Here is a 27,310-nt window from a genome sequence, read left to right on the forward strand (position 1 = left end):
CTTGTAATTTGTTTCAATTTCCCTTCTCGGGAGATAGGAGATGGCGGCGAGGGGAGTGCATTGCCCCCATGTGCTGCTTCACTGTGTGGGAGTATGACAAGTCAGGACGGCTAAAGGCTATCTTGTTAGGAATTTCCAGCAATAGTGGGGTGCTCCGGAACCTGGAGGAAGGATTTCCATCGCACGAGGATCGGCTACGGGGACTCAAACGCGAGAGGTTTGTCGCACGGAGGGTAACACTGCTTATTCAGCAAATCGCCCCACGGCTAGAGTCTGCAGCGCGCGCTGGGAAACGAGGAGATAGCGACGCAGGGATACAGCGCTGCAGTTTCTGCCAGCCGTGCAAGCACCGTACTCAGGGCTGAATTCTGGGTTTGAGACAGGGGAAGGAAGCGGTCCATCTCGGTTCTCCACACCGGTCAGACCACAGAGGAGGCCAGCAGCCACCATGTTGGAAAGCTGACGTCACCATCCCTGTTTTCGACTGACCGCAGCTCATTCAGCCATAGAACAGGTAATTTCAGGCTGCCATTCGCCTGCGGCTTGCAGACAGATTGCTAGGGTTCAGTGCCTGGGGGCTTCTTAGAACCTGATCTTATCGGAGCGAACACCGAGCGCGGGGCGGCCGAGTTCCGGCTCCCGGAACCGCCCTGGCCCAGGGCTGCGGAGCCTGCGGAGGCTGCTTCTTGGACCCTGCTCCTATCAGAGCATACACCAAGCACTAAGCGGCCGAATTCCGGCTCCCGGAACTGAGCCCGCGGGGACTGCTTCTTGGAGCCTACTCTTATCGGAGCTTACACCGAGCACGGAGCGGCCGAGTTCCGGCTCCCGGAACTGCCCTGGCCCAGGGCTAGGAGCCCACGGAAACTGCTTCTCGGTCCGGGTCCTGCTGAGGGCCGGTCAGGACTCACCCGTTGCTTTGGTTGCCCGGCAAGGGGAACGAAATGATGCCATTCGCATAGGATACCAACATGGCAGAGATCTGATGTCATCAGAAAGCGGCGGAGGAGAGAACTTCATCAATACCAGCGGCGACAGAAACAGTTGGTCTCCTGGTAGGGGGGGTGAGGCACAGACACCCGAGTCTCCTCAATTTGTCGTCGAGCCAGAGGGGAGGAGCCGGGCCGCCGCCAGCCCCCGGAGCAGGCCCAGCGGCTCGCCAGCATGGTGACCGCGTGACCCCAATTGGAGAGGGGGCGGAGCGGAGCCGCCACCCGAACCCGCAAGGTGGGCAGACCCGCGACCCAGTGGTACATGGGCGTGGTAGGAGGGGCAGGGCAGAGCCGCCGCCCGCGCTTGCAAGGTAAACAGACCTGTCACAGACTGGCGGGTCAGGCCCAGTGGCCTGCCAGTGTGGTACACACGTCACCCCAACTGGAGTAGGGGCAGAGCAGATCCTTCTCCCACGCCCGGATCAGGCCCTGCCGGTGTGGTGGCCACGTGACCCCAATTGGAGTGGGGGCGGAGCGGAACCGCCACCCGTGCCCGCAGGGTGAGCAGACCTGTGACCAACCTGCAGATCAGGCCCAGGGGTCCGCAGGCGTGGTACACACACCACCCTAATTGGAGTAGGGGCAGAGCAGAGTCACCGCCCGTGCCAGGAACAGGCCCAGCGACCTGCAGGCGGGGTAGTCACGACACCCCAATTGGAGTAGGGGCAGAGCAGAGCCGCCACCCGTGCCCGAAAGGTGGGCAGATCTGCGACTGACCAGCGGGACAGGCCCAGTGGCCTGCCGGTACGACAGACACGTCACCCCATTTGGAGTAGGGGCAGAGTAGAGCCGCCACCTGCGCCTGCAGAGTAGGCAAACCTGCAACTGACCGGCGGATCAGGCCCGGTGGCCTGCCGGCGTGGTACACTCGTCACCCCAATTGGAGTAGGGGCAGAATAGAGCCGCCGCCAGCGCCCAGAACAGGCCCAGTGACCTGCCGGCGTGGTAGCCACAACACCCCAATTGGTATAAGGAGAGAGCAGAGCCGCCGCCCGCGCCTGCAGGAAAGATACGCAAGCAGTATGAAAAGACAAGGAAAGAAAGGATCACAAGCAATGCAGGTCAACACAACTTTAGAAGAGGTAACAGCTGCAGCAGATGGAATGTCAGATAAAGAATTCAGGATATACATGCTTCAGATGATCTGGAGTATCAAGGAAGACATTAGACAGCAAAATCAGACAATGAAAGATCACTTCGACAATGAATTACGCAAACAAATCCAGGAAGCAAAGGATCAACTATACAGGGAGATAGAGGTTATAAAAAACAAACAAACAGAAATCCTAGAAATGCAGGAAGCAATAAACCAACTTTAAAACTCAATGGAGAATACTACCAGCAGAGTAGAACACTTAGAAGATAGAACATCAGACAATGAAGACAAAGTATTTCAACTGGAAAAGAACATAGACAGCTCAGCAAGACTGTTAAGAAACCATGAGCAGAACATCCAAGAAATATGGGATAACATTAAGAGACCAAACTTAAGAGTCATTGGGATACAGGAAGGTACAGAGCTCCAAACCAAAGGAATGAGCAGTCTATTCAATGAAATAATACGAGAAAACTTCCCAGACTTGAAGAATGAGACAGAATCCCAAATCCTAGAAGCCTACAGGACGCCGAATGTGCAAAATCATAAGAGATCCACACCTAGACACATTATAATGAAGATGCCCAACATACAGAATAAGGAGAGAATTTTAAAAGCTACAAGAGAAAGGAAGCAGATTACATTTAGGGGTAAGCCAATCAGGATAACAGCTGATCTTTCAACACAGACTCTGAAAGCTAGAAGATCCTGGAATAACATATTTCAAACACTGAAAGAAAATGGGTTCCAACCAAGAATTGTGTATCCAGCGAAATTAAGCTTCAGGATGGAAGATGAAATTAAAACCTTCCACGATAAACAAAAGTTAAAAGAATTCGCAGCTAGAAAACCATCTCTTCAAAACATCCTCGCCAAAACATTACAGGAAGAGGAAATGGAAAATAACAATGAAAACCAACAGTGGGAGGTAGGACAGTAAAGGGGGGGAAAATAATCAAAGAGGAAAACAAACCATGTTTAGTAACAGAAATAAACAAATATGGCTGGAAGAACAACCCATATCTCAATAATAACCCTAAATGTTAATGGCTTAAACTCATCAATTAAGAGACACAGGCTAGTAGAATGGATCACAAAACAAGACCCAACAATATGCTGCCTGCAGGAGACGCATTTGATAGGAAAAGACATACATAGGCTAAAGGTGAAAGGTTGGGAAAAATCATATCACTCATATGGACTTCGGAAACAAGCAGGAGTGTCCATACTCATATCAAATAAAATAGATTTCAAGCCAAAGTTAATCAAAAGGGATAAAGAGGGACACTACATACTGCTTAAGGGAACCATACACCAACAAGACATAACAATCATAAATATTTATGCCCCAAACAATGGTGCAGCTATGTTCGTCAAACAAACTCTTCTCAAGTTCAAGAGTCTAATAGACCACCATACCATAATCATGGGAGACTTCAACACACCTCTCTCGCCACTGGACAGATCTTCCAAACAAAAGTTGAATAAGGAAACTATAGAACCCAATAACACAATTAATAACCTAGACTTAATTGACATATATAGAGTATACCACCCAACATCAAGCAGTTATACTTTTTTCTCAGCAGCACATGGATCCTTCTCAAAAACAGATCATATATTATGTCACAGGGCAACTCTTAGACAGTATAAAGGAGTAGAGATAATACCATGCATCTTATCTGATCATAATGGAATGAAACTGAAAATCAACGATAAAAGAAGGAAGGAAAAAGCATACATCACTTGGAGAATGAACAATAGGTTACTGAATGATCAATGGGTTATAGAAGACATCAAGGAGGAAATTAAAAAATTCTTAGAGATAAATGAAAACACAGACGCAACATATCGGAATCTATGGGACACATTGAAAGCAGTTCTAAGAGGAAAATTCATTGCTTGGAGTTCATTCCTTAAAAAAAGAAAAAAACAACAAATAAATGATCTCATACTTCATCTCAAAATCCTTGAAAAAGAAGAGCAAAACAACAGCAAAAGAAATAGAAGGCAAGAAATAATTAAAATCAGAGCTGAAATTAATGAAATCGAAACAAAAGAAACAATTGAAAAAATTGACAAAACTAAAAGTTGGTTCTTTGAAAAAATAAACAAAATCGACAGACCCTTAGGGATGCTAGCGAAGAGAAGAAGAGAGAGAACTCAAATTACTAGCATACGGGATGAAAAAGGCAATATCACAATAGACACTTCAGAAATACAGAAGATAATCAAAAAACTATTTTGAATCCTTATACTCCAATAAATTAGAAGATAGTGAAGGCATAGATAAATTTCTTAAGTCATATGATCTGCCCAGATTGAGTCAGGAGGATATAGACAACCTAAACAGACCAATATCAATTGAGGAAATAGAAGAAACCATCAAAAGACTACCAACTAAGAAAAGCTCAGGACCGGATGGGTATACAGCAGAATTTTACAAAACCTTTAAAGAAGAACTAATACCAATACTTTTCAAGCTACTTCAGGAAATAGAAAAAGAGGGAGAACTTCCAAATTCATTCTATGAGGCCAACATCACCCTGATACCTAAACCAGACAAAGACACTTCAAAGAAAGAAAACTACAGACCAATATCTCTAATGAACCTAGATGCAAAAATCCTCAATAAAATTCTGGCGAATCGGATACAAAAACATATCAAAAAAATTGTGCACCATGATCAAGTAGGATTCATCCCTGGGATGCAAGGCTGGTTCAATATACGGAAATCAATAAATGTTATTCACCACATCAATAGACTTAAAAATAAGAACCATATGATCATCTCGATAGATGTGGAAAAAGCATTCGACAAAATACAGCATCCCTTTATGTTCAAAACTCTAGAAAAACTAGGGATAACAGGAACATACCTCAATATTGTAAAAGCAATCTATGCTAAGCCTCAGGCTAGCATCATTCTGAATGGAGAAAAACTGAAGGCATTCCCTCTAAAATCTGGAACAAGACAGGGATGCCCTCTCTCTCCACTTCTCTTCAACAAAGTTCTCGAAACACTGGCCAGAGCAATTAGACAGACGAAAGAAATTAAAGGCATAAAAATAGGAAAAGAAGAACTTAAATTATCACTATTTGCAGATGATATGATTCTATACCTAGCAGACCCAAAGGCTCTACAAAGAAACTATTAGAGCTAATAAATGAATTCAGCAAAGTGGCAGGATATAAAATCAACACGCATAAATCAAAGGCATTCCTGTATATCAGCGACAAATCCTCTGAAATGGAAATGAGGACAACCACTCCATTCACAATATCTTCAAAAAAATAAAATACTTGGGAATCAACCTAACAAAAGAGGTGAAAGACTTATACAATGAAAACTACAGAACCCTAAAGAGAGAAATAGAAGAAGATCTTAGAAGATGGAAAAATATACCCTGTTCATGGATAGGCAGAACTAACATCATCAAAATGGCGATATTACCAAAAGTTCTCTATAGGTTTAATGCAATGCCAATCAAAATCCCAACGGCATTTCTTGTAGAAATAGAGAAAGCAATCATGAAATTCATATGGAAAAATAAAAGACCCAGAATAGCAAAAACAATGCTAAGCAGGAAGTGTGAATCAGGCGGTATAGCGATACCAGACTTCAAACTATACTACAGAGCAATAGTAACAAAAACAGCATGGTACTGGTACCAAAACAGGCGGGTGGACCAATGGTACAGAATAGAGGACACAGAAACCAATCCACAAAACTACAACTATCTTATATTTGATAAAGGGGCTAAAAGCATGCAATGGAGGAAGGATAGCATCTTCAACAAATGGTGCTGGGAAAACTGGAAATCCATATGCAACAAAATGAAACTGAATCCCTTTCTCTCGCCATGCACAAAAGTGAATTCAAAATGGATCAAGGAGCTTGATATCAAATCAGAGACACGCCGTCTGATAGAAGAAAAAGTTGGCTACGATCTACATTCGGTGGGGTCGGGCTCCAAATTCCTCAATAGGACACCCATAGCACAAAAGTTAATAACTAGAATCAACAAATGGGACTTACTCAAACTAAAAAGTTTTTTCTCAGCAAAAGAAACAATAAGAGAGGTAAATAGGGAGCCTACACCCTGGGAACAAATCTTTACTCCTCACACTTCAGATAGAGCCCTAATATCCAGAGTATACAAAGAACTCAAAAAATTAGACAATAAGAGAACAAACAACCCAATCAACAAATGGGCCAAGGACCTGAACAGACGCTTCTCAGAGGAGGACATACAGTCAATCAACAAGTACATGAAAAAATGCTCACCATCTCCAGCTGTCAGAGAAATGCAAATCAAAACCACCCTAAGATACCATCTCACTCTAGTAAGATTGGCAGCCATTAGGAAGTCAAACAACAACAAGTGCTGGCGAGGATGTGGGGAAAAGGGTACACTTGTACATTGCTGGTGGGACTGCAGATTGGTGCAGCCAATTTGGAAAGCAGTATGGAGATTTCTTGGAAAGCTGGGAATGGAGCCACCATTTGACCCAGCTATTCCCCTTCTTGGTCTATTCCCTAAAGACCTAAAAAGAGCATGCTACAGGGACACTGCTACATCGATGTTCATAGCAGCACAATTCACAATAGCAAGACTGTGGAACCAACCTAGATGCCCTTCAATAGACGAATGGATAAAAAAAATGTGGCATTTATACACAATGGAGTATTACTCTGCATTAAAAAATGACAAAATCATAGAATTTGCAGGGAAATGGATGGCATTAGAGCAGATTATGCTAAGTGAAGCTAGCCAATCCCTAAAAAACAAATGCCAAATGTCTTCTTTGATATAAGGAGAGTAACTAAGATCAGAGTAGGGACGAAGAGCAGGAGAAGAAGATTAACATTTAACAGGGATGAGAGGTGGGAGGGAAAGGGAGAGAGAAGGGAAATTGCATGGAAATGGAAGGAGACCCTCAGGGTTATACAGTGGAGGGGGTAGAGAGAGAGGAGGGGAGGGGAGGGGAGAGGTGGGGAGGGGGGAGGGTGGAGGATGGGAAAGGCAGCGGAGCACAACAGACACTAGTATGGCAATATGTAAATCAATGGATGTGTAACTGATGTGATTCTGCAATCTGTGTATGGGGGGAAGGTGGGAGTTCATAACCCACTTGAATCAAAGTGTGGAATATGATATGTCAAGAAATTTGTAATGTTTTGAACAACCAACAATAAAAAATTTAAAAAAAAATACAAAAAAAAAATTCCCTTCTCCTGGAGTTCTTTTTTGACTAATTTAAATTTTTTTCATGATATAATGTATAGCCACTTTTCAGCTGGTATTTGTGTAAGGAAGCACACAGTTATCACATTATATAATGGGTCATTACTATGTAGATGCTAATGTGTTATAAGAAATGAGCATCAAGCATAGACAACAAGCGAAGCTGCACCCTACTACCTGACCTCAAGTTCAATTGCTTTTTAAAAATAATAAAATATTAAAACGTATTAGTAATCTCTCACTAAAATCAGATAATGTCAAGCATTGATGCTTATCAATTTTTAAAGCAGCGTTTTTAGGGATCTCCTCTGCATAAAATAGAATGATAGGTAGCTACACATTTTTTAATAAATCCAAAATAAGCTAATGATATAGATAATCGTACTCACCAAAAATATTTTATTGGAGAAAATTGTAAATAAAAGTCAAAATATCTCCCACTCCCCAGAAAAGATGTTTAGTTTTATTTTGTATATTAAAAGGAAAGTAAAAATTTTTGATAAGTTTTATAAAAGGTGATTGGGCTTATGCTTATCTGATAAGAATTTTTAGAAAATTGAAGAAACGGTATATTTGTTGCCAAAGTCCTGAACTTAGTGTCATTAGAATGAGTTCACTGTGAAAATCATGATTCCAAGTTAATTTGATCAACTTTTGCCTTCTTCTATCTTGGTCTCTAACACTGTCCACTACTGAGTCCAGTGGCTGTTTTCACTTAGCTCAGAATGTTCCGAATGCTTGTCCTCCTGCCTGGAGCATACACTTGCCTGCCTCTCTCTTGTTCCTGCTGATAGAGGACAAGGCTTGCAAACATGGCAGTGCTAAATGACATGCAGGCAGATAGCCCCAGAAGAAATTAAAACCACTGACATCTCAATTCAGAGAATTCTGGCCTCTATCACTGTGAAACAATAAATTTCTCTTGTTTATGCCATCTAGTTTGTGGAACTTTTTACAGTGGTTTTAGGACTCCAAAACATCCTCACAGAGACTATCAGTTCTGTTCTGATATTCTCTCTTTTTTACTTTCCCATCTCTATATTTCTTTCTTAAATTTATAATTTTAATTTTTTGTTTATTTTGGTACCAGGGATTGAACCCAGGGGTGCTTAACCACTGAGTCACATCCCCAGCCCTCTTTTTAATATTTTATTTAAAGACAGGATCTCACTAAGATGCTTAGGCTTTTTTAAATTGCTGAGGCTGGCTTTGAACTCGAAAACTGCCTCAGCCTCCCAAGCTGCTGGGTTACAGGCATGTGTCACCACACCTAACTTATAATTCTTAATCTAAGTGACCCACTCTTCAGTTTCTTGTGTGTCCATACAGAATTTATGTGTGGGTAGTCAAGTGTGTTTAATATCTAGAACTTCACTTATGATCATGGTATGTTGAACACTTTTTCATATATTTGTGGTGGGACTGCAAATTGGTGCAATTACTATGGAAGCAGTATGGAGATTCCTCAGAAAATTGGGAATGGAACCACCATTTGACCCAGCTATCCCACTCCTTGGTTTATACCCAAAGGACTTAAAATCAGCATACTATAGTGATGCAGCCACATCAATTTTTATAGCAACTCAATTCACAATAGCTAGACTATGGAACCAACCTAGGTGTCCTTCAATAGATGAATGGACAAAGAAAATGTGGTATATATCCTCAGTGGAATATTGCTCAGCTTTAAAGAATAGTAAAATTATGGCATTTGCCAGTAAATGGTTGGAGTTGGAGAATATCATGCTAAGCAAAATAAGTAAATCCCACAAAACCAAAGGCCAAATATTTTCTCTAGTATGTGGATGCTAATTCACAATAAGGGGGGGCACTAGGGAAGAACAGCATTACCTTAGATTAGGTAGAGGGAAATGATGGGAGAGAAGAGGAGGTAATGTGGGGATAGGAAAGATAGAATGAAACAGACATTATTATTGTATGTATATATGTGACTGCATGACCAAAATGATTCTGTAACATGTACACTCAGAGAAATGAGAAATTATATCCCATCTATGTATGATATATCAAAATGCATCAATGCATTCTACTGTCATGTATAACTAATTAAAACAAATAAAAAATTTTTTTAAGATCATGGTATACATCATACTTTGCAATTCTTTGTTTCTTCTAATATATTACATATCTATCTCTTCACTTTGCATTCTTCTTTTCTAAGTATTATAAAATATTCCATTATGTAGATGTAATATAAGTTGTTTATTGAGTTCCCTATTGATGGATACTTGAGTACTGTCAAGTTCTCTGTTAGTATAAGAAGTGCTGTGGTACAATTTCTTTTACATGTATCTTTCTTAAATATATCTATAAGTTTTAACAGTATAATTACTTGTTTAAAGGTATATGCTGTTATGTTCAGAGATATTTTCAATTTTTATCCATAAAGGATATAAAACTCTTCATATAGCTTTACATATGTTTAAAAAAAAACTTTCAGTTTTAGTATTGTAGTATATAAAGGACAATTGCACATAAATTATGCTGTAATTATTTCTTGCTAATGTATACTTCAGTTAATTGTAAATGTTCCTTGGACTTCAGATTCTGTGAATCACACGATAGCTACTCAGTTTATGGCTAACTGACTATAATATTAGGAAAGCAGTTGTTAAATTTACAGACAACATGAAGACAAATAATAATTCATTCCTTTGGAATAAGATGGAAGTTTGTACAAGAAGCCAATTTGGAAATTCCTCAAAAAAGTAAAACCACTGACATAAAATTCTAGAGCTAAATGGATCATATAGAAATTATCTAAACATTTTTTATTTTGTACAGACTCAACAATGTTAGAGCCAGAATTGTAGTTGAGGCCATTCCAGTGCCCTAAATATATACACTCTAATGGATCCTGGGCTGGCTGACTAGGTCATGTTTATTCTCATATTCTTATCCTTCTTTCTCTGCTCTGATGGTCTTCTCACTGACCCCCCCCCCCAGAAAAAAAATGGGCTCCCATCCCTTTCCATTGATCCCGTATATGGACAATATATTCATATGCTAATTATACATTAGCAACCACATTTCAAATGCTTATCACATGCCCAGGATTGTGAGAAATTCTAGAAAGAGAAGAATGATTTAAAACTTTCTGATCTAGGCTAACATCATGGATTGATTTATACTGAGCCAGCATCAGTATGGCTGCATTCGAAAAAGCACAATTAGGCAATGCAAGTTGACATTAAGGAACCAGCTCTCAGCTGGCATTGGGTAAAGGTGTAGTTAAGGAGATAAAGTGCTGAACCTTTCCCAGAACGCTTGAGATCAGATGATAAAAGCAATGATTTGTCCTGCCTTTCAGAATAGTATGTTTCAGAAAGTCAGCAATGTATTAAGATGAGTTGGCAGAGTTGTGCAATGAGACCAACTTACATTTAAATCCTGCCTCTTAATAATTTAGCATTTCTGTTTCCTTATCTGTAAAATGAAAGGCAGAGATGTTATGATAAAAAATGATAATATTTGTAAATCACTTAATATTTTACATGGCATAGAGTAAAGGCAAGAAAAATAGCTATTTCATTTATCATTATGAGTATCATGATGTTCTAGTTTTATATTCATTCTATTATTTGCATAGTATTTTTACAATATATTTATAAGAAAATAGGTTCTTAATTCATATTTGGCAAATTAATGATTATTTGTTAATGTGTTTTCTTCTATTCTTTAGTATGGTATATTTATGAAAATATAAAATGAGCCGGGTATGGTGGCACATGCCTGTAATCCTAGCAGCTCAGGAGGCTGAGGTGGGAGGATCATGAGTTCAAAACCAGCCTTGGCAATTTAGCAAGGCCCTTAGCAACTCAGCCAGATCCTGTCTCTAAGTAAAATATGAAAAAGGGCTGGGGATGTGGCTCAGTGGTTAAGCACCCCTGGGTTTGAACCCTGGTACCAAATACGAAGAAAAAATGAATAGTTGTGTGAGAAATAAAAGCATCTCTCCCAGATATACAAATGAACATATTTAAATAACTCCTAAAATTATGTTGTATTTATGAAGAATTTTGTATATTATGCATCTTCAATGTGAGTCACATAGAACTCAGGATATGTGTTATTGCCACTTAGCATATGCTTAAGAAATCAATCTTGCCAAAATGAGAAAAATTATGAGGCTTATAGATTGATTTTCATGGGAAAAATTAAATGTAATTAAGGTTTTATCATGGAAAATTACTACAAATCTCAAAATCAATCAATGAAATATTTTTCCAGTGGTAGAAGCAAAATTCCTGAGCACAATGTTTATACATCTTTTACTAAGTTCATTGTTCAGTGAAACTTGTTTTATTCTAGAAATAGTGGGTCATCTTTTAGTATATGTCCAAAAAGAAAAGAAAAGAAAAAAGAAATGCGAGCATCTTAAAATAGACCCTAAGTCTGAAATAGTTTCAATACTTGCAGCTTGTCTCCTCCAGAGTCAGAGTTAATATTATGACCCTTTTCTGAAGAGCCACTTAAAGGATGCACAGACTCACACAAAGTACCATGATGCTTCTCTTCAAATGGAACCACTCATGCATTCAGGTGTTCATAAAATTTATTGCATATAATTATTTTCCCAGCTCTAGATTTTAAATGCTGAAACCATAGACTGCAATGTTAGGCTCTCTGTTCTCAAGGCACAAGAGCAAGTGATAAAGAAATAGGATGAAAGCAAACAGATAATAAATAGTACGTGCATCCAACCCCTAGTGTATCAGGGTACATTTCCCAGAAGAAGAAGGCTACAGAGCTGGGTGTTTCAGGATGAGTAGGAGTTAAACAGGTGATAGATGGGACAGAGAGCTGAGGTTGGGGTATAGAGACATTAGGGAAAATTAGCACTGGACAAACTTGCAGTTAATCAGGTAGAACATAGTATGGGGTGAAGGTTAATAGGACAGGGTAGAGATGAACCAAAAAAAGGAAGGCAGCAGCCACATTTTATTCTGAATGCAATGAAGTTTCAAATGATTTCAAGCAAAAGGGAGTTAAGATTTTCATTTTAGAGAAAAGGCTTCAGCAACAATGTAGAAAATGCATGTGTGGGCAGGCAATAGGAGTGGTGGCAGAAGAGATCCATCAAGAGGACAAGGCAATTCCCAGGGCAAATGGACACAAATACACAGATCAAACTGAAATCAAGAAAGTAAAAAATGAAATGAAGAGAAGAAAGCCTGTACAAAGCTCTGGTGATTGGTTGGATACTAAGGGAAATGGAAAGAAGGGTGACTCCAATAACTGAGGTGTCTGGCTTGGAAATGGAAACTCTCCTGGTATTGAGATTATGGGATATGGGACAAATTTGGGAAATATAATTTCTAAGGTCAATTTTGACTATTTTGTAAGAAACAGTGAAACTGGAGTTTGAGATGAAACTTGAGTCTCTGCTTCTACTAACAGGTGGGGTCTGTGTAAGCTTCAGCTGAATAAGTTCATTTTACTGTTAGCAGCTAATCACAGCAGGAGATGCCTGCCTGCATCAGCTTTGAGGGTCACAGTCCGCAAAGCCAGATTCTTCTCTCTACTACTAGCAGCGTATTGCAGCTATTAATGGCAGACCCTAGCAGCTCACTGCCAATTTTTTTTTTCCTGGTTCTTGTCTCACAGATTCAAAGAATGAAATCCATGAACAAAAATGAATGGCAAGAGGGAAAGAAATAGGATTTATTTAAATGAAAAGACAAGACATAGAACTCCCAGAAGGCACAAGGGGACTTTATACCAGGTTCTCACTCTAAACATGCTAGTCTAAGGGCTTATATAGCTTCTGGGTCCCTACCCATTGATAAAAATCCATGATAAATTAGGTATTGGAAAAGTGCTAAGACTGGAGGTTGGCCCTTTAGTCTGTAGTCTTTACTCAGTTCTCCTCTACCCTTTTATTCCCATCACCTAAGAACAAAGAAGTTGACTGGAATGTTTGGAATATTTCTACAGGTAATCTCATGGAGCATCCTTTACATTAAAAAAAAAAAAAGCACGCACTAATTGGGACCCATTAACTATCCTATCTTATTCTTTCCTGATGAAAATTTCGCAACAAATGCAACAGAAAGTCAGAAAAGGAGATTAATTGAAGATAGAAATATCCATGATGCTTCCAAAGGAAGCCATATATGGTCAGCAAGACTCTGACCCATCCAAGCAGATGGTACCACTGGCAGAGGAAAGCTAAAGGAGCAGGAGGCTTCTCAACAGCAAAGCTGACCAAGAGTAACTTGAACAAATGAGAGGTATTTACTTCTTATACAACAAGAGGCCCTATGATTATAGCTGATCAAGGATGTCAGAACTGAACTCTTCGTAATTCTCTTGGTCTTCCCTTTGTAACATAAGATAGTTGTTTCAGTTTTCAGATCGCTATTCCAGGAAGCAGGAAGGAAGGAAATAGAGAAAATTTTGAGAGAAACAGCCTCTGCATCAGAAAAGCAAGGGCTTTCCCTGCAATTCTCAGCAAATTTCCATTTGTAGCTCATGGGCCAGAATTATGTCAGAGGCCACTCTTGACTACAAGAGAAACAGAAGAGGCCTGGCATTAGCATTTTCTTTAAAAGAGGAAAGCAAGGAAAATAGAGATCAGAATGAATTTGGACCCAAACTGTGTTATCTGTTCTAGTTACATTAAAATTGAGGTACTCATGAGACATGAATTGAGATGCTCAGGATGCTGTGACTATGTCTCTGGGACTCATGAGAATGACATGGGTGTAGATTAAGAGTGATTCTGCCATGAGGGTGAATTATCTGTCTCGGAGTGCAACTGAGGAGAGTCAAAGGTACAACTCTGGAGAAGGCCAGACTTGAAGGGCTGGGCAGCAGCAGAGAAATCCTCAAACAAGCTGTGCTTGGTAATCAGGTATGTTGAAATTGAGCGAATTCCTGCCTCATGGGCTGTATATTCTTCATGGATTAATAGACAAGATTGTCCAATGAGACCAATGGTGTGATGCTGAAGTGAGGAGGGTAAGAGGATTGATGAAGATTTGAAGTCATCCTAGAAAGAGAGGGTTCTAACTAGAATAATAGAGACGTAACTAGAAATAATGGAGAAAAGATTAGGCAGTATTGAAAGACCAGCAAGAAACTTTTATGGCATTTGTCTTAACATGTGTGACTTTTTCCGTTGTCACTGAATGGCATGTGGAAACTTGAATGGAGATAGATTGCATAGTTACAGGACTTGAAACTGTTGTATGCACCTTCAATGAAATAAAAATTGAAGAACTAGAAATGGATAGTACGGACATAAATTCAGGATTAGAATCATGGGAATGGAAGTCTTGTATGACTAAAGAACAGGGAGGAATAAAGTTAGAAGAAAAGTATGTTAAGCTAAGTGCAGTGGTACACACCTATAATCCTAGACGTTCAGAAGACTGAATGAGGAGGATCACAAGTTCCAGATCAGCCTGGACAAGTCAGGAAGACCCTGTCTCAAAACAAAAGGAAAAACAGGCTGGGGATGTGGCTCAGTGCCAGATAGCTTGCCTAGCATGCATGAGGCCCTGGGTTCAATTCCTAGCACTATAAAGACATAAAAGTATGTTTTATTTGGGAAAAAATGCATTCAAACTTAAGATGGAAAGTAGAGCATCTATGGCTTGAATGAAAAGGTCTGAAGTTTGTTCAAATATACGGTTGAATGAAAAAAAAATGGGTTCATATGAACAGAATGGCAAATTGCAAAATGGAGAGATTGATAAACCAAGGTGTTACACTGGTAAATACGGACACAAAATAAAAATGTTGGTAGAAGACAGCCACAGGAAGGATCCAGGGAAAATGAACCAGAGCAAAAGGTAATAAGATGGTTTGGAAGCAGCAGCTGGGTCACAGGAGAAGGTAAACCTCTTGACTGTGCTGGGATTGCTGAGGGACTCATCAGGCAGCCTTTCCTGGAGATGGCTATACCACGGCAAGTTGTCTTTCCCCAGGGAAATTGGAGGGAATTGTAGGAAGCCTTTGAGGGTTGTGGAAGGGCTTGCTTGCCCTGGGTAGGAAAGGCAGAGGACCAGTGAGAACATGAGAAGATATACCTAAGGGGAGGAATGTGTCCCATGCAGGATTAGAGGGGAGGAAATGGGCAGCAGCATGGCAATTTGGTTCTGGCATGAGGGTCTAAGATGGGATGGAATCTGCTAGTTTCCAGGTTTTATAAGACCTTATTCTGAATGGGTGTCAGAGAATCCAAGATGCCAGCAGATGCCTTTGCTCAAGACTCCAACAGAACATTTGGGGAAATATATCATGGAGTCCCAAAGAAAGCTGAGCCCAGGTGTGTTGATAATTCAGCAAACTCCCCAGCAACATCATCTCTTGTGGGGAAAGTAACAGGCATCTCTGGAAGAAGGCCTGCCTTTCAGGAGGGGGCAGCCAGGCCAGCACATTTTACTGACTCATGAGACATGATAGGAGTTGAGGGGAAGGTGAGCAAATGGGTCCCTATGGAATGATCTGGGTGCTGCAGGAGGTGAAAGGGTATTTTAAAAGTTAGGTGGGTGCATTAAACTATTTAGAGAGAAGAGATTTCTTTTTCATCTTAAAAATGTGATCCCATGGGGTCAATAAAGGGAGGTAAAGTTTAAAGATATTTATCTACCAGTTTAAATGGTCCAACTTGGTATTGCTCTAAAAGTACAGTAATATCACACACACACACACACAAAATGAGAAATACTACTTATTCCTTTCTGGGCAAGCTCCTTGGTAAGGAATGAAATGGGCATCCAGAGAAACTTATAACAAGAAAGAGTAGTCATGTATTAATGGGTCCAACAAAGGCACAGCTAGGGTCCTGGTAGTGCCCGTTGGTAATGCCATTACTGCAGTGGTCCATGAATTTCTTAAATCACATACTAAACGTATGTACTCTGCACAGTGTGGAACAAGAAAATCCCTTCTCATTATCTTATTGAACTCTAGTGAGAACTGTGACAAGCTGCTTAGGAGATGGGATTCCCTTTGTGAGGGCTCCAGCAAAACTCCAAGTGTGGATATTTCTGGGATTAAGGGCATTTTAAACAATTCTCCTAAATACTGTTTGTTTGGGGTTTTTCGTACATATATAAATGCTGCGGCTCAACAAAAAGAGCTGTCCTTCATTTTGTGAATATATCTCACCAAATTTGTAATCATTCAATGAAGAAGGAAGTGAGAACTGCTAATGAGCTTTTTCATTCCAGATTGTTTTTTAAAATTCTACAAATGGGATTAATCACTTTTAGGATTAAAAAATATTCAAAAATTTTGTACAGTCTGAAAAGAATGTTTTATGAACTCTTACAGGGAGAGAGGATTTTGGCTGCATCTTACATTTCTATAGTGGCTTGACCAAGTAGGAGTTAGTTATTTGTAACATAGGAAAAAAGGATAGAGGTAGGCAGCCCAAAGTTGGCCCTAAATCTCCACTGTATCATTGTGTTTGTTCTGCTCATGGATTCCTCATGGTCCCAAGATAGCTGCTCATCCTCCATGCTCATGTTTGCATCCCAAGGAAAAGAAATGGAGCAACAAAGAAAAAGTATCATCAGGGAAATAAGCTTTTCCAGAAACCCAGAGATGATGTTCATTTTTTGAGGGGGGGGGGGGCTGGAACTGTGTTCCATAACCACCGTTAACACTGAGAAATAGAATTTTTAAATGTTGGGCCCATAGTTTCCTCCAACAACAAAGGGTCTTTCCATTACAAGAAAGAAAGGTAGAAGAGTGGAGAGTGTGCAGCCATAATGCAGTCTGACACAGTACTTAACATCTTTGATACCATTCTTTCCCTTCTCCACCCTTCATCATTTTGTAGTGAGCAATGAGATCAAGTGACTTAATTACATAACCAGTTCATGGCATGGCTGAATCTAAAATTCAAAGGTGCTACTCTGAGCACAGTAGTTCTCTTTCCCAATATACACCACTGTTCTCTTGTTCCATAAAATGTACAAAGTATATCCAGATATATTGATATCGCCTTTTTTTCTAACTTCCCCAACTGTATCCACTTAGATTTTTTAGATTTACTATGAGTCTGGTTAATTACTATGACAACTAATCTCTATCATTTTAATGCAGGATTGTGGCCTGTTAATTCACCCAGAGGAGAACTGTGGGTTACAACCTATTTCTCTTGAGTACATTGAAGCCATTTCACACCCTGAACTGAAGATGTGTCCATCTGGGGACATAAAAGGTGACTATCACTTTGGATATAATTTCTTCTTTAAAAATTTAATGTAGATAAGTATAAGCTTATTTACACTATCATTGTAAGAGAAAAAAGGCATAAATTTTTTCATTAGTATGAACTACAATACACATAAAAATATAAATGCGTGATTTTAATATTCAATATATTTTGATTAATCAAATTCTTTTCTCTTCATCTTTCCCACTTTGAAGTACCTTCTGCTTATCTGCAAATCTCAATTCAAGAATTACTTCTGCCAGGGACCCCTCCTTAATCCTCAAACCCATTTCCTTTTTTATTTCACAGCACTGTACTTTTCTTTCATAGTAATTATCACAGTTGTTTAAAGAATTAGCTATGTAGCTAGTTGTTAGATGTCAGTTTTCCCAAGATATTAGCTTCAGGACGGCAAGGTGTCTGACTTGTTGATATCATATCAATTAACTTGGCGCCACTATTTGTACATAGTAGGCAGAGAATAAATATCAGTGATGAATCAAAGAACTACAAAGGCTTTAGGTTCAGTTAGAAAGAATTTCTTTTAATTTTAAAGAATTCTTGAGAAGGATCATTACTGCTCTCCCACTTACAAGTAGGAAAATTAAAACCTTGAATCCAAATTACAGTCTTATATCCTGCCTAAGCCTTGAGCAGAACTGGAATGAGACACATCTTTGGTGCCACTCTCCCCATTCCCTGTTTTTCCTTCCCTAGCGATGGTCTCTCAGTGCAGAGAGTGGCATCAAGCAAAAGCTGGGACTAAAATTGCATCCAAAGTGATTATGGGAGCAGGGAGCAGCTTCTCCAAGCTTCCCAGTTACCATTCTGTCTTCCTGGCCCCTGGTCTCCCTTCATCTAGCAAGTCTGAGAAAATGTTCAGGAGCTTGCCATGAACTTCACACCACTGCTTGAATAGGAAATGTGTTTCCCAAATGGGCAGGGCAAATTGCAATTTGGCATGCATGGTTAGCCAACGTGGGCAGGTCCCCATTCTTAGACATGTGTTCTAAATAATAAATTCCAGTCAGTGTATGAGAAGGGATTTACCCATTATGGTGTGTCAGGTAGTATGATTTGTGATTTTCTGCTAAAGGAAACACGTACTCTTAATGTACAAAGGAGATACCGATGTGTCTGGTTAACTATTTTTTTTTAAATCAGTTGACAATTTATGACAATCATAAAACAACTTAATTCTATTCCTCTGACTGCACCAAGTCAAAAGTTCTTCCACAATAAGTTCAAGATACATTACTGGGATTCCTCAAGAAAAGGCAGCTTGTTCTGCACATTAAACGTGCCGTCCCTTATGTCAGGTTTGGTTGTGTGCTGTCTCTGTGTTAGGACCTTCCAGGAGAGGCTGTCAGTTGGGCCCTCTGAAAAGATCTCCTAATTGACTGCCAAATCAAGCTCATGCTCTTTTGCTTAAAAATTCAAGGCCTCCTTATACCAGTTCCTCTTCTCTCTCTCATCTCCAGCCTCCTTGCCTCAAATATTCCAACAACTCTGCTCCAGGCAGGACTCCAGGCTCACATCCACACTGTTCCCATACACTACAAGTCCTCTTCCTGCCATTGCCTAACTTCCTCTGATGCTTATCCCCCTCTCCAAGAAGCCTTTCTTCTCTACCAGATTGCTAGTTTGGTGTCACCTCTGTGTTCCACAGCACTCCTGGGCACAGATTTACGATAGCACTTAGAAGTGGGTACTTACAAGTTCCTCTCTATGGTCTATGATCAGAGATCTCCAAAACGGAATGATACACACCAGGAAGGGGAGGGATCGGCAAGAGGCACTCCCAGAGGTGAAGTCAGTACAGATACAAATAGATGTGTGCTTTTTTTTCTAGCCTTTTTTATTTTTATGTTTTATAATGGACATAATATATAAGTGTCAACATATCTATACACGTGTTACAATGTACGTATAATAGATGTCAAGGGTGCATGAGCAGTAATGCTTCTACTGATGGTTTCCCTAGATTACTTGTTTTCCCAGGGTACACGTTGTTCCTGTTCATCCTTCAATGTCTAATATATGTCTTAAAAATGGTTGCTGAACTAAAACTAAGATCCAAACCATCCTCCCTTCCACAGAAGATTGTGAGCAGCCAGGACACAATGATAAGGATAAACTTCTCCCCACTGGAGCTCCTAAAGGCCTAAAAACTCAAAATTAACAAGTGAGACCAGGATGGTAACTTCCAAGAATGTATTTTTTTTTTTGATGCCAGAGATAATTTCCTTCCTTAATAGCAGGATTCCCTCCTAATGAAAGAAGTCATGGCAGGTGACACTGAAAGGAAGCTTATTCAGGTGCTCTAGGTTTAGCTTACATAGCCAAACATAGCCAACAGTCATGTTCAAAAATCTTAAAGAGCACATGACATTTACTCAGCAAAACTGGATGCATTTTTTTTCCACTTTGCAATGTAATGATGTCAAAAGTCTTTTTCATTAGCTTTAGCTAATGTACTTTTGAATATATTTTAATTCTTAAATTGATGTCAATCATTTAGGAAATAATTCAACTAAGACATAATCTTAAGGATTGCTTAAGAAAGAAGCAATTCTTCTAAATTGGAGAAAGAAGGAATGTATACAGTAGTTAATGAATGATATTTAACTTTAAGGAAAATAACTCAAATGGCATTTTATGATATGAAAACTATTAAAATATTTCATGACACCTTATATTTAGCAGGGAAACATGACATAAATCTAACATTATTCATATTGAATATATAAATGATATTTTTTTCTTCATAATAAAAAACACTTTATTTTATAATATTAGAGAGACAGGAATTAGTGATAGCATTTATATGACTTTACATCTCACCACAGTTCTGAATCACAGAGTTGTATCAACCACTTTGATTCGCTTAAATATCTAAAATCTAGTTTGCATTAAACATAGATCTATAACTAAAAATAAAATAACTTCTTCTAAAAGATAGTTTCATTCAGCAGAATGTTATTCCTTAAAACATATGTCATACTTTATTTCAGAAATCACAGCTTTGATTCATTCAGTGTTTAAATATATAACGTAGAATTTATGTCCCTTTTTCTGGCAATTTTAGTTAAGAGCTGGTGTCACTTAAAATGTCAAGAACCCCAATCCTGCAGATGTTATACAGATGGCTATTGCAAGCAGTATCAGTAACCCACAATAAATAAAAGGCATTGTTCACCCATACAAAAATGCAAAAGTTATGACTGTATAAATATATAGTAGTGTGAACCATTGGGGCCAAGTTTTCAGAGACCAATTCAAGTCTCCTTTTTATGTGCACGCAATGTTATGCCCACAAACTAATTACACCCATATTTGAGTCTTTGTGCATTCAATTGACCACTTGTTTCTTCATCCTTATCAGCAAGTGGCCAAGGAGGGCCTGTTTGTGAAAAATGAGCTGTCAGTAAGGTTGTGGGTGGAGAGTGCCTGGGTTAGAGGTGGGATGCATGTTCGCTTAGATACTCGGCCATCTGATGAAAATGTTCAGAGAAACATTTATGATCCCAATGTCCTGTTGTCTATTATAAAGAAAATTGACAATCTTTGTTTAAACATAGTCTCTATCAACCCATGAACCCACTGAGTAAATTCAGTTTTTATAAAATAAAGGAAAAATCATCATAACAACCAGTTTGCGGGTTTTCCTATAAATGCTACCAAAGAGACTGTTGGGCCATATTTCATTTTCGACTGATGGTTTTATGCTGACCTTGCCTAACATGATAAAAGAGGAGCAAGTTGCAGACTCTTGGTAATGGTCCAGCCCTGTCAGGAACAGCATGACCCCACTTTATGTCCTTTAACTCTTTAGGGCCCTAGTTTGCCTCATTTATAAAACAAGAGGATGGGAAAATGAGCTGAAGTGTCTTCTGCTCTAACCAAAATAATTCTGCACATTGCTGAATGCAAATTTCCGTAATGAAAAGACTAAGCCTTTCTCCAAGGAAGTTTACTGGGGGGGAATTCATCAAGAAATATTAAACTTTAGGTTATGTCTAATCAAAGAGTATTAAAGGAGCTACAGATGTGAATGAGGTTGTTTACTGATTGTAAACCATGTATGTTAGAGCAAAATTGGAGTAAGGTATCAAGATATATTCTGAATGAAAAGAGAGAAGAATTATAAAAAGAATTGGCAAAGAGAAATGGGCACATTTGAGGATAACCTGAATTTCTCCATTCAAAACCAGTACACATCCCAAAATTTCTGTCTTTTAATAATATTACTACTTTCTCCATCTGGAAATTTTGGAAATACCTTTCACCTAACAGACCCTCTTCCTCCACATTCCCGCCAAAATATGCCATCTATGTGGAGGTCTGTCAGTTCTTTTGCCTCACATCTCTAAGGCCCATCTCTTCACTGTAAAGAGTACCCTAAAGTACCATGCCTTCCATGTCTCCAAATCTTATCTACCCATAAAGTCCTGTTCACATTTTATGCTTCCAGAAAACTCTGACCTTATTGACTCTCTTGATTCTAAACTGCTTTGGCTTGCTTGCCGTTAGGATGTGGGAGTAAAATATATTCATTAACTACTGGATGTCGGGCATCATGTCAGGTACTGTACTTATTTTCCTTACAAAGAAGCATGTTGAATCATGAAAAGACTAATTTAAACAGTGTATTGCAGCCTTGACTTTGTATTGGAATCAAGGAAGAACAGTCCCATGTCTGGTGATTCTGACATAATCAGTCTGGGGTACAACCCCAGTATGGGTATTTTAAAAAGCTTTCTGGGTAATGCTAATTTGCAATCAATATTGAGGTCTTCAGGATTTGTTAGAGGCAACAGAGACCAGATGTGTGTGTCTCCAAATTCTAGGCTCTTTCACTACCACACAGATATAACGGTCAATTTTACATTTCTTGTTATGATGGTATAATTATTTTACATGTATAAATTATATCCCTTGAACCCAAATATCAATTTTGAGTACTCAGAATTATAGTTAAGAACATGGGTCCTAGAAAGATAGTCCAGTTCAAATCCTGGTTCTTGGAGGTCAACAAGCTAAACTTTCTGAACATCAGTTAAGGTGGTTATAATAGGATAGGTTTGAAGTTTAAATTAGTTAATATATTAAAGCACTCTCTGGTATATGGAGATGCAATTAAAATCCTGTTTTTTAAATTACTATGATATTTTAACAACAATGGCTCCTAACACCTCAACAGGATAGATCTTAATGTATTAAATTAAAAAAACGTTGGTTGAGTGATGTGTATGTGGAGAAATAGAGTGTCACTCCCCAGTTCTGAAATTGTGTAGAAAGTACAGAGTGAGTAGACATTGAATGAAACAGTTTTCTTCTGGAATTCTCATTACACTGAAAAAGCAAAGCAAAGCAAAAGAAAAAAAATGGCAAAAGGAACTAATATGTCTGCATTGCTTTTGAATTTTAGTTCTGCAATTCTGCTCCAGTTGATTTTGTACCCCTAAAGTGATTCTGTTATATATTTTCTTCCTTTCCTTGAAATTCATAATTTCTCATCTCCTTTGCCTTGTATTTTCTTTTCTCTCTTCCAGTTTCTCTCTCTAAAATGCTCATATTTTTTTTCCTTTCCGTGATGAATCAATACAAGCTATAAACTATAATCCCTTTTATGTTTTATTATTTGTAACTATTTCCACAAACACATACACAGCTCTGACATCCCTGAGGTCATGAATGTGAAATGTATTATATTCATGCCCTGAAAAGAAATTCTTCCCACTAAAATTCATATCACACTAGAGACTTTTACTAGCAGCACCACAAATCAGACCCAGAATGGATGAAGTTTTTAAATTGTTTTCTTTCTTAATTCAAAAAAGTAGGGGAAGTCTGCAGGTAACTAAGCCCTTTAAGTATATTATTCCATTACATCCTCACACCAATCATATGAGAACATGATACATCTCATCTAACAGGTGAAGAAATGACATCCCTGAGGTCATGAAACCTTCAGCCAGAAAGAGCTGAAAAGATTGACACCAAAACACATTAATCAAATTGAGGATTAATAGCTTTTCTCCAAAATAATTAAATATCAGAATACAGAAGTAGTTCTCTTGTACCTTAAATCTATTGAGAGCAGGGAAAATATCTATTATTGGATTAGCAATCTAAGAATGTATAAGTTTACTATATATTTGGGACCCACTAACAATTTGAAGGGCTCTTAATCTACTTCATTCCTATTGATTAAAGGAGCAGTGATATACTGTTTAAAAATAAGTAATAATTGAGTAGTACCTGATCACTTAATATTTTTTTTTGATGTAAGTATATGGTTTCATGGAACAGAGCTCATACTTAATTTCAACGTGAGCTGTGCTATTTCAGAACATTACTTCAGCTCTTCTATTTGGTTGGCAGAAGGCCATGCATTGCTCCACTGGATTTATATGATAAGAATAATCTTCTCACTATAATTTCTATAATTGTGTGCCATACGCTGGATTCTCAAGTTACTTGAAAACTATAATTTTGCCAGTAGAAACCAAACCAAAGGAAGTTTTACCATCTGTTCCAGGCCAGTGGATCGTGCCTTGCCTTAGTTGTTCAGACAACAGGACCTGTGACTGGAGAGAAATAACTTGGCAGCCCCACAACTGCCAACATGGTGTCCTAACTAAGCCTCAGCTCCAGCAGTGCCTGGGAGGAAGGAAGGTAGGTGCTGCATCCAGTCCTGTCGGGGAAGCCTTCAATTTTTTCTGTCTGCAGCTCTAAAAACCAGGTGGTTGTATATTCTAGACCAATTTGTTGCCTTCACTCACAGAGGAAACTAATTGAATGCAACTTGGCTTTTTAATTATATGTAGATGGTATCATAGAAGAGCTTTAACAATTCTTGCTCAAAATATTCATTTTTATCTCCATCAGTCTACTTGACAGATGGAGGATATTAAAGTCGTGTCCTGCGCTGACCCAATTCCATGCTGTTCTTGCAGCACAAGTTGTTAGGAGCTTGCCACGTCAACTGACAGTTGGCAGTTCCGAGCAGCTGGCCTTGTCAACCGCAGCTCTTGGGGCACTGCTGTTAAGACAGACATCTGTAGCTCAGCTCAAGAAATCAAATGCATGCAAAACGCACTTCTTGTAGAACTTACCAAGTGCATGGCAAATTGTTTTTACCCTCTAACCTTGCTGATCTTCTTTCGCATTCCTGGGCAGGTCTCACATGGACCTCACTAGACTGATTTTCCCTTTAGTGAGGCTTCTAAGCTGATTTCTTGGACATGCATTGTCTTCTTGCTAGGCATGCTCTGAGTAGGTAGAGTCAGGCAGAACTCTCAGACATGCGAAACGGGCTCATAGACTGAGATGCTTGCTTAATAACACCAAGTAAGTAATCTTCACCAGATTTTTCAAGTACTTTTTATTAGATGAACATTTCCTTATACACTGTGTGTAAGATCTCACACATGGGCATGATTTCAAAAGCTGAATTTTACAAAATTATATTTATGCATTAAAAAAAAAAAACCGGGAGGCAGGGTGTGAAGGTGCACACCTGTAATCCTAGCAAGGAGGGTGGCTGAAGCAGGAGGATCATGAATTCAAAGCCAGCCTCAGCAACTTAGTGAGACCCTAAGCAACTTGGTGAAACTGTAGCTTTAAATAAAATATTTAAAAAGGGTTGGAGATATGGGTCTATATTTGCCACTGGTTCAAAAAAAAAAAAAAAAAAACCCCGTGGATAGAATATTAGCCAAATTTTCTGCTAGCAACTGGTTTAAGAAGCATGACAGGAAGTGGGGGCACAACAGGAAGATATCTTCTTCATGATTTCAATAGAAATGCCTCAGTTTTCACAATTAAGGATATCTCTACTGATAAAGCAGCAATATTAATTTGTACAAAAGGGAAAAAAAGGAAAACAATTACTTAGAAACCTATGTTGCCGTCAGTAATATTAACTGAGCATTGATTCTGTGTGGGGAACGATGTGGCTAACCTTCTTATACCTTAAATCCCAACCGACTGTAAGCTTCATGAGGGCAGGGAATGTATTTGATTCATTGCTATAACCTGATTGCTAAGCACAATTGTTGATACATAATCATCCCTCAATATTTGTAAGGCTGAGGATTTAGATCAGTGCTAGAGCATATGCTTAGCATGTGCAAGGCTCTGTCTGGGATTAAACTGCAACACCAACAAATAAATAAATATTGGTTGAGTAAATGAATGAATTAAAATATTTTTTACTCCTAATCATAACTCTGTAACAATAACATATTAATATTATTAGTAGAATAATATTAGTAATAATTTTTCTTCTTAAGAAAATTCAAGTTCTGAGAGATTGGGTAATTCGCAGTCACTGCAGAAGCATGGGAATGGCTGTGACTCAGGCACTTTGAACCCTCAGCTTGGACATCCACCCTTCATAGCTTAGAAGCACAGCACGAGAAGCCATGACAATCACTGTTGCCACACTGACCAGATGTCTCTAAACTCAGAATACCATTCTGACCTCAGAATTTAGAGTATTCAGTAAAATTCCAAGAAGATGTCACAGTTTATTAACCTGAAAAGCAGTAGATATTAAGTTTATCGCTAAATTCTGTGGTTTGGGATGGGACACGTATTGTTTCTCAGCTCATTTTCTTCATCTGTAAAATAATAAGTAAACATGAGCTACTTATATTTAAGCCTCTACTATGGATTAATTTATTTTATAGAAAGCTAAAAGCCTTCTTTCCTGCCTTAGCTGGGAATGCTTTAATAAAATACCATAAACTGGGTAGCTCAAAAACAGATATATATTTCCTACAGCTCTAGATATTGAGGAGTCTGAGATCAGGATGCCAGCATGGTCAGGTGCTGGTGAGAGTCCTCTTCCTGGTTTCTGGTGACTGCCTTCCTGTAGTCTTCATGCAGTAAAAAGAGAAAGAGCTTTGGTCTCTTTCTTTTATAAGGACACAACTTCATCGTGGAGGCTCATGATCCTTCTAAATAAACATAATTAACTCCTGAGCTTTCACCTCTTGATATGGTCACACTGTGAGTTACTAGTTCAACACATGAATTTGGAGGGGACATAAGAATTCAGTCCATATCACAGTCTCTAGTAATTTCTTTTTTATGTATTTTTTAATGATACATGACAGCAGAATGCATTACAATTCTTATTACATATATAGAGCACAATTTTTCATATCTCTGGTTGTATACATAGTATATTCACATCAATTCGTGTCTTCACACACGTACTTTGTATAGTAATGATCCCCTCTCTTCCCCTCCAACCTGTCTGCCCTATCTAGAGTTCGTCCATTTCTCCCATGCTCCCTCTCCCTATCCCACTATGAATCAGCCTCCTTAATTCAAAGAAAACATTCAGCATTTGTTTTTTTTTTCTTGGGGGGCGGGATTAGCTAACTTCACTTAGCATTATCTTCTCTAACTCCATCCATTTACCCACAAATGCCATGATTTTATTCTCTTTTATTGCTGAGTAATATTCCATTATGTACATATGCCACATTTTTTTTATCCATTCATCTACTGAAGGGCATCTAGGTTGGTTCCACAGATTAGCTATTGTGAATTGTGCTGCTATAAACATTGATGTGGCTATGCCCCTGAATTATGCTCTTTTTAAGTCCTTTTGGACTTAGCTGATTTTTAACAACTGTACAAGATAATGGTAAGGGACTAGGGATATAGCTCAGTTGATAGAGTGCTTGCCTCACACGCAACAAGGCCCTGGGTACAATTCCCAGCACCACAAAATAAATAAATAAATAAATAAATATTA

The 27,310-nt window shown here is 39.0% G+C and overlaps 1 protein-coding gene across 1 annotated transcript in view; it reads left to right on the plus strand.

The window, feature by feature from the left end:
- The window catches only part of Cped1 (cadherin like and PC-esterase domain containing 1), a 263,515-nt gene that overhangs the window by 201,809 nt on the left and 34,396 nt on the right, over positions 1-27,310 (plus strand). Inside the window, exons 17-18 of the mRNA XM_046422379.2 lie at positions 17,421-17,538; positions 24,077-24,213. Of these exons, the coding sequence (XP_046278335.1) occupies positions 17,421-17,538; positions 24,077-24,213 (255 nt within the window). The remainder of the gene's footprint in view (positions 1-17,420; positions 17,539-24,076; positions 24,214-27,310) is intronic.

This window comes from Marmota monax, unplaced genomic scaffold, assembly GCF_021218885.2.
Source record: "Marmota monax isolate L192 unplaced genomic scaffold, Marmota_monax_Labrador192_F-V1.1 WCK01_AAM20220418_F8-fsc00027, whole genome shotgun sequence".
Classification (NCBI taxonomy): domain Eukaryota; kingdom Metazoa; phylum Chordata; class Mammalia; order Rodentia; family Sciuridae; genus Marmota; species Marmota monax.